The 16208-nt window shown below is 36.0% G+C and overlaps 1 protein-coding gene across 3 annotated transcripts in view; it reads left to right on the top strand.

The window, feature by feature from the left end:
• The window catches only part of LOC117325982 (laminin subunit alpha-2-like), a 129152-nt gene that overhangs the window by 107457 nt on the left and 5487 nt on the right, over positions 1 to 16208 (top strand). For 2 of the 3 annotated variants that reach the window (XR_004532402.1, XM_033882530.1), the window contains exons 44-57: positions 109 to 258; positions 564 to 715; positions 2005 to 2155; positions 2300 to 2424; positions 3562 to 3727; positions 4280 to 4427; positions 7461 to 7596; positions 8084 to 8201; positions 8855 to 9001; positions 9917 to 9934; positions 13062 to 13201; positions 13687 to 13866; positions 14343 to 14666; positions 14874 to 15210. Coding sequence is in view for 2 of the 3 variants with exons in the window: in XM_033882530.1 (XP_033738421.1) it covers positions 109 to 258; positions 564 to 715; positions 2005 to 2155; positions 2300 to 2424; positions 3562 to 3727; positions 4280 to 4427; positions 7461 to 7596; positions 8084 to 8201; positions 8855 to 9001; positions 9917 to 9934; positions 13062 to 13201; positions 13687 to 13866; positions 14343 to 14666; positions 14874 to 15210 (2292 nt within the window). In the remaining variant the exon portion in view is untranslated. The remainder of the gene's footprint in view (positions 1 to 108; positions 259 to 563; positions 716 to 2004; positions 2156 to 2299; positions 2425 to 3561; positions 3728 to 4279; positions 4428 to 7460; positions 7597 to 8083; positions 8202 to 8854; positions 9002 to 9916; positions 9935 to 13061; positions 13202 to 13686; positions 13867 to 14342; positions 14667 to 14873; positions 15211 to 16208) is intronic. The other variant, XM_033882532.1, reaches the window with a different exon arrangement.

Below are 16208 nucleotides of genomic sequence, written 5' to 3'. Positions count from 1 at the left end.
AATACTGACACTGTGACAAAGAATTGTCATCTAACCTTTGACCTTTATAATCCTGACACTACGACATAAAATTGTCATCTAACCTTTGACCTTTAATGTTAATAACAGGTGAAGGTGTCCCTGTCAACATCAGGCAGCTGTTCGCGGTCGTTCGTTCCCCAGACACAACCACGTACCACCAACAGCATCGATTTCATTTTTAAAACCAACAACTCGGCTACAGACATGTTGATAGTCCTGGTACAGAAAAGTCCCCAGGTAGGTTACTTAGTAACAGAGTCATTGAAAAGTTTACCCAGTATTCAATATTTACCTTAATATTAGTATTAAAAATAAAAATCAGAATTTGTTGATTTTTGATTTGAGGAAGTTTTCATAGAGTTGTGGATCCATTCTAATGTAGATATACAATTTATAGTTTGTGAAAAAGATTGAGGATTCAAAACTGAAGTTCACTCAGAAATGTTAGCATTGCACTTAATAATATATTTTGAAACATGCATAACTTGGGCTTGTTGAGCCAATGACATACAAGGTCCTGTCATGTACATACTGTGATCCAGGAATATATGGCTCTGGACATGATTGGGGGCAAGATGCACTTCTCCTGGGACTCGGGCAGTGGACCAGGCTCAGTCACCAATGATATGGTCATCAGGGATGAGGCGAACTTCATTACTGAGAACAAGAAGTGGTACCATGTTAGTGCTGAAAGGTTTGTGTTAGTACGCGCTTGCTCTCACTAATACATGTCACACTTGAAAAACAAGACAATCTGGTGAATTACAGTCTCCTAGCTGTTAAATGTAGGTCAAGGTAAAAATGTAGGTCAGAGTGACCTGCTTTTCATACACAACACACTGCCTCATATAGGCTGAACCATGCCCCAAATATGAAGTTCTAATGAGAAGTAGTGTAGAAAATGGTGCCCCAGACAAATTTTTGCATTGAAGTAGGTCAAATGTCAAAATGTAGGTCATAATGACCTACATTTTATGCAGGACACACTGCCTCACATAGATTGAACCAAGCATGACCTTTGAATGACAAATAATGTAAGAAATGGAGCCCCAGACAAACTTTTACATTGATGTACCTGGTAGGTCAAAGGTCAAAATGTAGGATTTAGTGACCTAATCTTTTGATACATGATATAGGTGAACTGACAGCCAGAGTACAAAGTTCCAGTGACAAGTATAGAAGGCAATAGAATCTGGACAAGATAATAAATTAAGGAACACAGGGGTGGGGGGGGGGGGGGGGGGGGGAGAGAATTTCTCTTTAATCCATTTAGTAGAGTGTCGGATTAGTAAGCTGAAGGTCCAAAGTTGGACATCTGGTGTAGGAGATATGCTCTAACATCTTACTTTAGTACATATGAAGGGATTCGAGAAATATTTATAAAAAAAAACTTAGCTACATGTCCTCCCTCTTAACTGTTAACCCTCAAGAACTAAGAACAGTCTCAGTCCTGTAGGTTGAGGATTTTCTTTCTCCCTCAGGGATAACTCTGGAGGGGGCCATGAGGCCATTTGCCCCATATTTTCCAAAATGGCCCACCAAAACTCACAAATTTCTTAAATTTTCTATGTTTTGGCCCATACGATTTCTGAAATCTTGTCAAAATGGCCCATGATTTTTGGGTCCAGGGTGAACCCTGCTCCCTGATACACCTTCAAAGTATATTTGTGGTTGAGTGGCGCCATGGTAACACACTTGCCTCCAACAAGAATTATTACTATCCCTTACGGATCTGCAGCATGGACTGAAATTGCAGTATGGGCTACCAGTATGCTGCTGGTATGCTGCTAGCATGCTGCATTTTCATGCTGCCAGCATGCAAATCCGTAAGGGATAAGTCGATACAACTCAAGTTTATATTTAAACTCCATTGCACCATTTCTTTGTAACTCTATGTAACACTGTAGATCTAAAACAAAAACCACTACATAAAATTAATTCTGTCACATCAAAATTCTATAAATAAATACTATATGTCCCTAGAATTGGACGTGTGGGGACTCTGGAGGTGTTTAAGATGGACAACCCTGGAGGTGTTGTATCAGCCAAGGGATCCTCCCCCATAGGGAGCACCATCCTCCAACTGGACCCCTCGGCTGACCTGTACGTGGGTGGTGTGCCGAAATCCTACAATGTAAGTAAGACCTTCATAGCTGACAGATTCAGTTGTCAGAGAACACAAAGTTAATTGAGGACATTATTGAAAAAGTTATTTGAGGACAGTTTTGAAATTTCGACAATCACAGATATTGAGGTATTTCATTTTGGTGAATTTCAGATGGCCCAAGAAGTAGCTCGAGGCAACATGTCTGGTTGTATGGGAGAGTTGTTCATTGATGATGTACGTGTTGGACTTCACAACTTTAAACAGTCGTATGGAACATGCGGTGGCTGTAGGGATGTGTACGTATGGTTAGGTGTTAACGGTGGTGTAAATCCTCCATAATGATGTGACTGTAATCTAAAAACTGATACAATATCTATGATATACAGTCAAACTTTGTTATCCAAAACCCTTATAACTCAAAGACCTGCTTTACTTGACGTAAAAATTAAATTCCCAATTCTACCATGTTTGCTTTGCAACGGCAGTTTTGATTGGTTTAAAACCATGTATTATTTTCCAATAATACACGCTCGTGCCAATAATACACGCTCGTGAGTCACGGCTGTTACAACTTTATATATCTAATATTCACTCATTTCTATAAGGTTACAATAGCCGAGTGGGCTAATGGGTTAGTCTTTCATTAAATTTTTATCACGACGCGAGTTCGAATCCTACGGAGGCCCCTTTTTTTTCTTTTCTTTATCCCTTTTTTTTAATTTTCATATTCAACGCCATATTATATATGCTCTTGATCGTAGTACTGTAGCGATTGTAAAGAAATGTATATTTCATCAACAAATAATGCAATACTCAAGAAATAAATTACAAGGTTTTCCCGGGGTTTCTTTGCTGTTTTTCTATTAGAAAGAGGTCGATCTCAGAACTAAACAGTACATGGTAGAATAGAAATAATCAACTTTGACTCGTGTGTTGTTGCAGGATATACAACTCGGACTCGGATATTTTGCAATTTTAATTAATAACTCAGGCCTGCGGCCTTCGTTATTAATTTAATTGCAAAATATCCTCGTCCTCGTTGTATATCCTGCAACAATACACGAGTCATCGTTAATTATTTCTTAATTATAAAAATTATACCATTGGTATATATGATATACTCAGTTAACTGGGATGTCTCGAGGTTTTTTCATGGCCGAGCAGGCTTCGAGATAACAAGCTTCGACTTTATATCTATTGATATCTAAATTCTAATTGATATATTTTGAGATATAGTCATTTTCATTACATCAGTCAGTGGACCAGTAAAAATGTTTGTAATGAAGTTCCAGTATTTATTGAGCATGATTCATTGACCATGTGCCTGCTATTTTCGCTATATATTTATCGTTAACATTACCTATACATTTGCTGTTTTAACCTATTCATCCACCATCAGTTTTTCCTGAAGTGCTCTTTGTGATATTTTTCAGTCCGTCCCCTGGCAGTCTAGCTACAGACACCTTCAGCTTTGATGGGACCGGTTACTCCTCCCTCAAGCAGGATGACAAGTACATCAGTACCCGAACTTTCATCAAGTTTGAGTTCAAAACTTTCTGGGAAAACACCACCCTGTTGTTTTCAGGGAACCCTGTTTCTGTGAGTTTGTGACTTTTCTCTCAAACATACGTTGGGTCGTTGGGGAAGATAATGTCAAAAAAAATTGTATTTATTGTGTATTACTCTAAATACAGGAATGATAAATGTGTTACAGAGTTTTCTGTGGATACAGTTATTGTTAGAAGTACAACAGTTAACATGATATAGAAAACAGAATATCTATTCCTGTACTGACTTTAGTTTCAATGATTTTGCATGTTCACATCAGTTTTACATGTGAGGATAATTTTCACACTTCAGGGACTTGAGTTTAGACCTAATTACTTTTATTGTCTTATATTCAGACAATATTTTGTGTTATGCATTCCATAAGTATGATTTTTTTTTCCAATACTCTGTCGATGTTTTGCATTTAATTATATTTTAAATATCAGGTAAAATGTATTGTACACAATTTTCGATATTTCTCATTACCTTTCTCTGTTTGTTATGTAAATGTATTCTCAACACAGACAGTCTATTGAATGTTAATGTGAGTAAATATCATTTGAGAACTGTACTCAGATTTATAAGAAATGTGATTTTTTTCAGGGAGATTTTATATATTTGAGCCTGCTAAACGGACATGTAATGGCTCATATATACATGGGCGGTCAGAGCCACATACGCCTGGAGACCAACAACTTGTACAATAACAATCAATGGCATAAAGTCCTCCTCAACCGGAACAAACTCCAGGGTACATTACCGTCCACCATCTTGCTTGTGTTACCATGACAACAAAATGCACACTAAAAACTCTCACAATCCTGTTGTCATTGGGGCTTTCAAACTGCACCTTGATTGATAAATCTCCAATATTTGTAAATTTAATATTCAAAGTTCTATTTAAAAAAGTGTTTACACTTTATAGTGCATGTTTCAAAAGGCCCCAATGATGTACAAGAAGATCTAACATTGGTTTGTGGTGTTTATCTAATGGTTTGGTTTCAGGTGGTTGCTATGCACGGTATCCATGGTGATATGTCGATAATGGCTGCATGCTGTTATGGCTGATTAACAAACTAATTAACATTTCAGGGAGATTTTATCTTGCTTGAGCTTGTCAATAGCAAGGTGGTCTTGCGATTCGACCTAGGGGGCATGAGCTATGCTCGGATGGAAACCAAAAAATCATACAATAATGGCAGCTGGGTGAAAGTCGTGGTCCAGCGCACTCTCACAAGCGGTACATCTCCTACTGATCTGGTGTTCATCAGGTCAAGGTCACACACAGCAATCAACCAAGTCTTAATCTTGTCTGCATTTGACAACTTTATAGAGCCTCACTGTGATATTGTATAGATTATTAGCCAATCAGCAAAGTATTTTGATTGATTTTGTGAATTAAAACTCATTGTGTATTCAGAATATAGAAATTTTCAAAGTCATTACAAAGTATAATTTCTAACTATATTTTGACAAATAAAGATTGCAAAGTGTGACTTTGTCAACAAATTTCTTTGTGTCTTTCTGTAAATATATCAACAGTTCACACAAAGTATGCTGAAATGTAAACTAGACACTTCTGTCCATGAAAGCATCTTCAGACATCACATTTTTCTGTATTTTTCTTATAAAATAGAAATTATTGACAGATAAAAAAACTGTATTCAAAATTTATCAGAACTGTTGAATGTTTATAAGAAAATTGAAGTACATGGATCTCTGTATGCTTGGGGCTTGAACAAACACTATGATATATGGCAAGCTATATTGAATACCAAAAAAAAAAGAATTAAATCTGAAAATAAGCCACTATGAGGTTCAAATTTTGTCCTTGTTAAATCATTTTCACTTCAGACTGAAAAGTAATAACTGCAAATATTTTTATCAAATAAAAGTTTATCATGTTGAGTAAAAAATATAATTGTATCAACAAAATCAGCACACATATTGTCTGAAGTGCAAAGTGATCTACATTTTAACAAGTGAAATTTTACATAAAATTGAAAGGAAAAAAAATCCATTAATACATATGGCAGACATTCAGTTTCCCTTAGCATGAAATCATTTACACAAACCAGCTTGCCATGATATTGTATACTGTAGAACTAGGCTGCCATTTCACAGTCATTAGTGTATATTAACAACATTTTAACCAACAATCACATTTGTTTATATATGATGAATATCAAACCTATTTACATATACCATGTATTTTATGTGCATGTATCAAATGTTTGTGTGACTATTGTACCACACAGACTCACTTCAGACTTAGATAAAAAAAGTATGCTTTTCAACCTTTAAGAATTTTGAACAAAAGACAATTTAAGACATGCTTTACATACCTACATAATATACCTTCCTAACTTGAGGCATTAATGTGCACAAATCATGAGACAGGCTTTAAGTATTTTTCTGGTCAAAATTCTTTTCTTTCTTTTTTTCGTAATTTATATAAAAAAAATTAATTAATATTGAAAATTTATTGCAGTATTTTAACTCCCTGAAATTTAATGAAGTAAATCTGTGTGTGGTGTACTATTATTATGCATGTATTAATGACCTGTCACATCTCTCCTGGGCTCTGGGCTTTCTTTCACAGTAAACCTACAATGTATCTACGTTGTTTTTCTCTGTGTTACGCCAGTAAGAATGGTACAGTATACAAATGTATTATCAACTTTTAATATAAATTTACCTTCATTGCTCAAAGTGACATGTTACAGTGACTACTGAAGCTGTCATGAAAATCTTCATGCTTTGAAAAATTCTGTATTTTTTTGAACCAGCACATAATTATGCAATCATTGGCTTGTTTGAAAAAAAAACATTTTAGAGTAGGAGAAAATAAATTCAAAATGTGAAAATTTCTACTCTACAAATGATGTTTAAATGTGAAACATTCTTCTCTACAAGTAGTGCACAAGTGTTAAAAAGTGAAAAATCCCAGATTGTGAATACTGTGTAAAGTGTCAACTGCAAATAAGTGTCAAGAGTCAAAGTGAAAATTTCAGTACTGTTTGGAATTTACATGTACTGCATATATGATGTCAAATGTGACGATTTTCAGGCTCAGGATTCACATTTACAATGCTACTAGTTTGAGAGGACTGATTATGAAGAGATTAAAGTAATCAAAAATGTCCTCCTCCAATAAAATTAGATTTTTAACCTGTTGGTGATACAGCATGTTGATAATGATACTCTATAGATATTTGATATTCTGCATGTTTAGACAGAGACAATTTCTTCATACTTTAATCAGATTTGATTATTAGTACCTTACAACTTAATCAGATTACAATCAGCTGGTACATGGCTATGTTTACTATGTACTATGTCAGGCACAATAACAGTAACAATAATAACAATAACAGCTGATTTTAATGAGATAGCAACTTAATGAACAACTCTTTAAACCTGATTTTAATTATTTCACACCACTTCTGTTGAGTAAATGTTCATTCTTTATTTGAATTTAAAATAAGAATAATACACCTAATTCTGTGATTTGATTTTATTTCATATTTTTGGGGTTTTATTTTGTTTTTAGATATCATTGCTTAAGAACAGTACACAATGCAAATATTGATATGAATGAAGTCTAAACAATATGTATTAAACTCAATTCATTACACACTAAACAAACTTTAAAGAATTAAACATAGTAAGATTCCTCGACTATACATCTTCCTATAACCTTTAAGCTGTGTAGCACTATCCCTAAATCGCTATGGAAATCTTTATGCCGATTGACCTTCAACTTTGACTTTTCTGTATGTAGCCTTCCTGTCGGTTGGGGATTCGGAGGAGGATATTGCTGATGCTGCCCCCGGTAACACCGGACTTGAACTCAAGTTTGTGCCCTTGTTCTTCGGTGGTGTGCCTGAGAGTTTTGATCTGGCACCATTTCAAAAAAGGTAAGAAAGAAACTTGACCTTAAAGTAGAAAAGGCTACATTTCAAAGATTTTGGTTTTGTCATTAAAACACAGATATGTTGAAAGAAAAACTGGAGTTGTAATGTTATAAATAGTTGGCATCATACACCACAAATTCAGTTTCCTGAAAACAAATTAGAATATTTGTACAATTTACTTCCGCAGTATACTAACTTAAATTTTTTGTGTCTTCTTGTATTTTTGTAAATTTGTACAGACAGATGATTGGGAAATTGTTCATGATTTTAACTTGCTGATTCTGATCATACCAGAGAAACAGTCTTTTAATTCAGTGTAAAACACATAGAAAAACATTAAGTGAGGCTTTCATGTTTCTACCAATATAAACCTGTATTAAAAGATGTAAAAAAAAAAAAAAAAAAAAAATGGTATGCTGTAATGTTCAATCCATTATTAAAATACAATAAAAAGAGTTCTGAGAGTTATATTATTGTATTGTGGTTCTAGGGGTGTCCTCAGCAGCATGCCATTCCTAGGCTGTATGCAGGAAATACAGGTGGACCTGAAGACGAGGGACCTACTCCAAGGCAACTCTGTTGGAGTTAAACAGGGCTGTCCTATTTCTGTAAGTGTTATATATCGATCTCTTCCTTATAAACATTTAAAACTAAGATTGTTATTCTATGAAGGTAGGAATTGAGGGATTCATCTGCCATCAGGACTTTTTACACAAACCAAGGTGAAGCTGGGAGAAATACAATATAGGCCTTGGGAACCGATCCTCAATAATCCAAGGGTTAGATTCAATTTTGCTCTCTTCACCCTCGGAATATGCCATGGCAAAGTTGAAAGCTTAGACATTTCCACCTTGTAAATATGACGTACATCAAAAAATACCTAGGACATACTACTAATCAATTTACTGACTTTGAACTTGGCTGTCTCTCATGGAATCTTCGAAAGAAACAAACCAACTTAAGAAAACCCAGAATCAGTCATTTCATCAAAAGAGTTAAACACACTACCAAGGGAATTAGTTTGCAGTGGTGTTTTAGCTTTCAGACTAACACATGGCTGATAAGAATGATCTCATTGGACAACAAAGCCATAGAAAACACAAATATACATACAGTGAACTTTGTGAATTGTTTTAAAATAAAAGTAAATCAATTATAGCTTTATTAATATTCATAAAACGGGGAGTTAAATTTATATAAAAAATTATTTGATTTCGTGAGAAAAAGGTTATATTATAATGATATGTGTTGTTTTTCCCAGGGTTACCGTAAAGTTGGGTTCTATGGCAATGGTTTTGCAATGTATGATGGGAGTCCACTGGCAAAAGATGCTGGTGAGGTGTCACTGTCCTTCACCTCAACACAGAAGGACACAATGCTACTCCTTGCCAAGGACACTGACCAGGAGGTAAGGCTAAATGTACCACACCCTACATACACATACTGAAGCTTAGGACCCTGAAGCACATAGCACTTCCTACAATTTCCTCTGTCATCCTTTGTGTTGCTGCAGCCAATTTATCTGTTGTTTTGTGAATATAATTTTTATTTGATTCCTGATATTGCTTAAACTTTAGTCATTTTTTGTAAAGAAACGACTTCTGAAGAAACTGTATGCTCTCAGATACATTGTAACCTTATCTTTTATATTTATTTATTTACATCTTTTGTTTAATTTTCTATTTTAATGGGGTTTTTTTTTTTTTTTTTTTTTTTCATGTTCTGTTTCCAGGCAATACATGATTTTCCGTATTGCAAAAATATTTCAAATAATAATTTCACTCTTTGATCATGTTAAAACACTTGATATAAGCATGATAGATACATCAGAAGATACACCTGTTCAGTAAGTGACCTCAGTAAGATCAATTTCAGATAAGACATGCCTGGTTTAAGAGTTGATATTTATTTCTATGTTAAATGAAAACTTGTTGACTGTAGAAATGTTTGATGTGCCTGTCTGCAGTCCTGTTCTATTTTTAGGGTTGTATTGGTCATTCAGACTCTTTAATTTACTCTCCTGTATAAAACATTGCTACTGCTTTGATCTACATGTAGATACCCTGCATGTTTCTGAAGTCAGGTGAAAGAAAATTTAATGTCAACCTTCTGAATGTCTTAACTTACTCTAGATCAGTTGTGACCCTTTAGTAAGTTTCTTTTTTGTGATGTCTGTATGATCTGATTAAATGTAAACCTTCTGAATGTCTTAACTTGCTTTAGATCAGTTGTGACCCTTTAGTCAGTTTTTTTTTTGTGATGTCTGTATGATTTGATTACTTTGACCTTTGTTTAACCTGCCTCTGTCCACTTTTCCCTACAGCCTGATATGGAGCCCAAGGTAAAAATGAGTGATATCTACAGTATCACACAATCCTCCATTATGTAAGCCACTTTTAGGGGTCAAAGGTCATGTACCAAGAATAGCAACGTATTAACCCAAAGGTTCTGATAGTCATAATATAGAAACTTCTGACACCAGAAAATGGAATTTCTTCAATGGTCCTTAATCCAAACAGTTGATTATGGCAGTTGTATAGCTAACTTTGACCCCTAGACATGGCTCAGTTATATTATAATGACCTTTCACCCAAAGGGATGGATCCGTTTTATGTTTAGTGACCTTTGACCTGGGTAGACAGTTCTGGGTATGTATATAGCGGTCGACCCCAATAGAATATGTAATGACCTTTGACCCCAGCAGATGGTTCTGGAATAGGTTAATGACCTTTGACCCCAGGCAATTCTGGTTTATATGTAATGACCTTTTGAGGGGATGGCTATCATATTTGATTTTTAACCCATTAGTGAAATAAATTGATCCTAACAAAATAACTCTCCATAAAATAGTTACTATAACTGTGAAAATGAAGGAGTCTTAACTAAAAAAGAATTTTGTAAACTGATATAATAAGAGTATTGAGAATACAATAGTTACCAAGGGTATATTCCAATTACATTGCTTCAATATCTGTCTACCAAATATCCTATATAGATATATATGGTGCCAGTATTCTGCTCTTTTCTCCTAATACTACAGCTTACAACTACAGTTTTCATTTACTTCTCACTTAGAAGTATTTTCTCCTAATTTTGATATTTGACTTTGACTAAACATGGGAAGGGAGATAACTCTTGGATAACAGAGTTGGATTGATGCTGCTTGTAACCTATTTACTCAGTGCTTTATATAACTTATACATAATCCACTGTTATGGTCAACATATTGGTAATATGTATGTGTGATAATGAAAGTGAGAACAAATGTGAATGTGGAGAAGAAAATGCCAAATTCTTAAACTTAAAGAAATTCTTCAAATTAAAATTTTCAATAGGAAGGCATAACACAATTTCAGGAAAGTTGTTTTGCCTTTAAGTACATGTGTTACCTAGCTTCACATTATAGAAATTAAGGAAACTACCTAAGGTTTCTCCTTCAATCTAATAATGCTTTTCTATGTAAAATTTTCAGTTAAGGAGATTCCTAAATTCAAAAACGTAAAAGCTGCAGGGATATGTCTTAAAAAGTTACCATGGCCTGTTTCAGATATGTTAATATTTTCTTTTAAAATAATAACAGGGCATTAAGTTAATTATGAAATCTATAAATTTGCAGGTTATTTGGATAGATGATTTAATAAAGTTTGTTATTGATAATGTCTTTAACCCAACTTTTAAATAAACATTTGGGTATATATAATGTTCTGCTTATACATCAGGAAAATTGGAATGTTTTCTCATCTTTTATTATGTCAATGATTTTAGTAAGATCACCGAAAAAATACCGTAATAGAAATGTGTAAAAACAATGATGAAAGCTGAAATTTGGGAGAGATTTGATTTTGTGTAATATCTTAATAAAATGTTTTTAACTTGTATGAACTGCATCCTACTCAACCCTTCAGCATTCACTTCATCATTTTAAAGTTGGTGTGTTGCACAGGCATTTGCAGTTTTATATGAAATAATTATAAAAAGTAGTTTATAAAGACCTATACTAGGTTTTTTTGCCCCCGCCATGTAATTTGGTGGTGGGGGGGGTATAGTGGTAACCACTCCCGTTCCATGCAATGTAACAAGCTAATCTCAGGAACTGCTGATGCGATTCCCACCAAACTGTGTTTCAGGGTGTCAAGTGGTAGTGGGGGCATTTTCTAGATTTTTAATATTTTTATTATTCAATATAGAACTACAAATACCTATGCATGAGAGAAGAGCATGTAAAAGTATGAATGTAACCTGTTTTTAAAATTCAATAAAACTATTTTTTTCAGAAATGTTATGTCACTTGTAATGATGTCATGAGGATGCTTCACATATTTTCACTTTACTTTGCATCTGTTTGTATTTCAAACATTTTGTTAGCCATCTTTCAAATCTGTAATACTAAGATCACAAAGATATCTAAGATATAGAGTTTAACATCTAGGAGTAAACCTCTGTATTCATGTAACTTATCAGACACCAATTTCAGGTTAGGTCACAGGTCAACTGTTATTGTGTCACAGTTTGTGAACCAATCATCTTATAGCACAAAATACAGATTTCAACTGACTGAACTTTGACTAATGATTGTAGTGGGGTTTCTTTTGTCTTTTTCAATTTTCACATGAAGCGTATTAATAATAAGTTTAAAAATGTTTAGACTGTTTAACCTTACATCACCACTAACATCCAACAACTCTACAGTGGAATGTTGAGTTTATAATGAAAGAAAATATAAATTGGCATGGAAACAAGGGCTGCTTTTGTGTAACTCGTTGAAATTGGCTGGTTGACATGGAAACAAGGGCTGCTTTTGTGTAACTCAGTTGAAATTGGCTGGTTGACATGGAAACAAGGGCTGCTTTTGTGTAACTTGTTGAAATTGACTGGTTGACATGGAAACAAGGGCTGCTTTTGTGGAACTCGGTTGAAATTGGCTGGTTGGCTTGGAACTGTTCTGCGAAAAACAGCACACCTGTTTTTGATATGGGAACATGATAAAATTGCACTTTTTCATAGAATTCTTTCAAACATACTGAACATTATGACATTTTCTGAGATAGTGTTCAGGAATCTTGTACCACATTTGTAAATTCTGAAAACGATTGATAGACAGCCATGAAACTGATGAATCAGCACATTGGCAAACAATACATAGGGCCAGCCTCGGTACCAATCAGCCCCTTTCATTTGTGTTCAAGATTCAGATAATCTGTTTCAACCAGTTACGAGAAAGCACCCCAGGTGATGATCAAAGTCACGTTTGTACTTCTATAGACATAATCATTTGTATAAATATATTTATAATTTTAAGATTCTCTTGAAGAAAAGTGCAAATTTTCATACAATTGCAATGATAAATTGGCATAATTTACCCACCAGAAATCATTCAGTTTAGTAAGATTTGACTTGATTTTTATTGATTTGTGAATTATTGAGTTGTCTCCCTTTGAAGACATGGCTATACCTGTATGTTTTTGCAGAATTTCTACTCGCTGGCATTGGTGGACGGCCGTATAGAGGGCAGGTTTAGTGGCACTTTTCTACCTGTGACTCTAACCTCCAACAAGAGGTTCAACGACGGTCGTCTACATAATGTTGCTGTTCGCAAATTCAAAAGGGAGTAAGTTTGCATACTTTTCTTACTTAATTATGACCTTTGAAGAGTTCGACTAATTTTTTGTTATTTTTTTTTTTCCTCGTTACTTCAGTAATAAAAATACAATGCAAATCATAAATCCTGATTCAAGAAGATGTAAAGTGTGTGTCTACATTACACTAAATCATGATCTCTGAGGTGTTTGATTTTGTTTTCTGCTGATTTAGAATTTAGAAATAAAAGAAAATTATAAATACTCTTTCAAAATAGGAAGATATGGTAGGTATGGTGTCTTCACCCACTTTCATACACATATACTACTTGCATCAGAGATCTATGTCAGAAGCCTTTAGTTAAATAGCATCAGAAAATATTTAATGATTTTGATAAGCTGCAGATTATATTGACTTGTGTGTAAGATTCTATTCATATGAGAAATAATATCCTATATATGTCTGAAACATTTGCAGTTCAGGTTTAGGTGACAGGTGACATTCTCATGTTTACAGAATAGAACTCTATGTTGATGATGTATTGGTGGGGACGGGTAACTTACCCTTGGCTACCCAAGAGATCATAGTTGAGAAGCTGTACCTGGGCGGCGCTCCTAATCTCTCGGACCGACAGGTGATGGTTGCCAATATCAATGGCCTCAACGGCTGCATCAGTGACATCATCATCGATGGAAAGTAAGTTATGATGATGCTTGTGGACAGCTTAAAGGACACAAATTTAACTGATGCCATTCGCAGGTTGTATATCATGATATCCTAGAAATAAATTACCATGTTCTGACCGTTATCAATGAAGATGTATTGTGTTGAGATCTTTAATCCATAGACAGTTAGAGTGCTAGGTAACATCTTAGCAATCGATACTTGCTTGAAATTCTGTATAACTATGAGACTGAAGATAGAATTGTTACCCAGTACTTTTTCTTTCTCTCCAGATGTTATATTCAATAATTTCCCCATATTCTCTTCAATATTTAAATGTATTCATGCACACGTTCAACTAACTTTTATATAGGTGAATTACTTTTAATCGAATTCAGCTTTTCCAAACTTGTACAGACATTTATCAATTACATCAGAATATTTTTCTGTACACGTCTTGTTTCAAAATATTTTACATTTAAAATGATTTCAACTGTTGACTTTTACAGTATTTTAAGTTTGAACAATCCTGAACAGTACGAGCATGCTGATATTGGTCGGTGTAGAGCCAACCTCAATCCTACAGTGGTTACCCTGGCGCCCACCCCAAGACCTACTCCCGCACCCACTCCAGCTCCTACACCTAAGCCTACCACTGAAAGACCTACCACCACACCTGAGCCTACTACACCACAACCAACCACTCCTACAACTGAACCAGCGTCCTGTGCTGTCCCATCTGATGAAACAACAGAATTCCTTTCCCTGGCATTCGGAGAATCACCAGAAAGCTTCGGAGAAATTGCACTGGACAAGAAGAGTGTCTCATCTGTGTACGTAGTTTATCTTTGCAGACATGTAACTTCTCCTATTCGATAATATTTTAACATCATTTTTAAATTTTTAGTTGCTTTTGCAATAATTCTTAAACTTTTCTTTTTTTTTAAACCAAATCAACTCTTGTTGTATTCTTACTTCTCAAAGATAAAAGAGCGATAGATCTTGAATAGTAAGTAATCTTGTAAACAATTTATCTGCAGATTTAATGTGTCCATTGAGTTCAAAACATTCCTACCTTCCGGGTCATTCTTCTACATCACCAACCCGGAGAAGATAGCCTACTTAGCTGTACAGATCATTGATGGCCATGTGTCCCTCCTGTACCGATACAACGGTGACAGTTTTACTCTCAATGACAACAAACAAGTCAGTGATGGACAGTGGCATCGTCTGGTGGTCAATAAGGGCACCAAGCTCATCAAGCTAAGAGTAGACGATGGTCGGGAAAATAGGGGCCGAGTCCAGAAGAGGATGGAACTGGAGGGTCCAATGTATGTCGGCGGGGGCTTTCCTACAGTAGCCACACCCCCAGGATTTGTAAGTCACCATCGATAGGTTAGGTCTCAAGTAGGGTGGGGACATCACTATAGTAGCCACACACCCAGGATGGGTAAGTCACCACCAATAGGTTAGGTGTCAAGTAGGGTGGGGACATCACTATAGTAGCCACACCCCCAGGATTTGTAAGTCACCACCGATAGGTTAGGTCTCAAGTAGGGTGGGGACATCACTATAGTGGCCACACCCCCAAGATTGGTAAGTCACCACCAATAGGTTAGGTCTCAAGTAGGGTGGGGACATCACTATAGTAGCCACACCCCCAGGATTGGTAAGTCACCACCGATAGGTTAGGTCTCGAGTAGGGTGGGGACGTCACTATAGTAGCCACAACTCCAGGATTGGTAAGTCACCACCGATAGGTTAGGTCTCAAGTACGGTGGGGACATCATTATAGTAGCCACACCCCCAAGATTGGTAAGTCACCACGGATAGGTTAGGTCTCAAGTAGGGTGGGGACATCACTATAGTAGCCACACCCCCAGGATTGGTAAGTCACCACCGATAGGTTAGGTCTCGAGTAGGGTGGGGACATCATTATAGTAGCCACACCCCCAGGATTGGTAAGTCACCACCGATAGGTTAGGTCTCGAGTAGGGTGGGGACATCACTATAGTAGCCACACACCCAGGATTGGTAAGTCACCACCGATAGGTTAGGTCTCAAGTAGGGCGGGGACATCACTATAGTAGCCACACCCCCAGGATTGGTAAGTCACCACCGATAGGTTAGGTCTCGAGTAGGATGGGGACATCATTATAGTAGCCACACCCCCAGGATTGGTAAGTCACCACCGATAGGTTAGGTCTCGAGTAGGGTGGGGACATCATTATAGTAGCCACACACCCAGGATTGGTAAGTCACCACCAATAGGTTAGGTCTCAAGTAGGGCAGGGACATCACTATAGTAGCCACACCCCCAGGAATGGTAAATCACCAGCGATAGGTTAGGTCTCAAGTAGGGTGGGGACATCACT

The sequence above is a fragment of the Pecten maximus genome, chromosome 4 (genome assembly GCF_902652985.1).
Source record: "Pecten maximus chromosome 4, xPecMax1.1, whole genome shotgun sequence".
Classification (NCBI taxonomy): Eukaryota; Metazoa; Mollusca; class Bivalvia; order Pectinida; family Pectinidae; genus Pecten; species Pecten maximus.
Note: the sequence above shows the minus strand (reverse complement) of the source record. Positions and strands in the feature narration are given on the sequence as shown.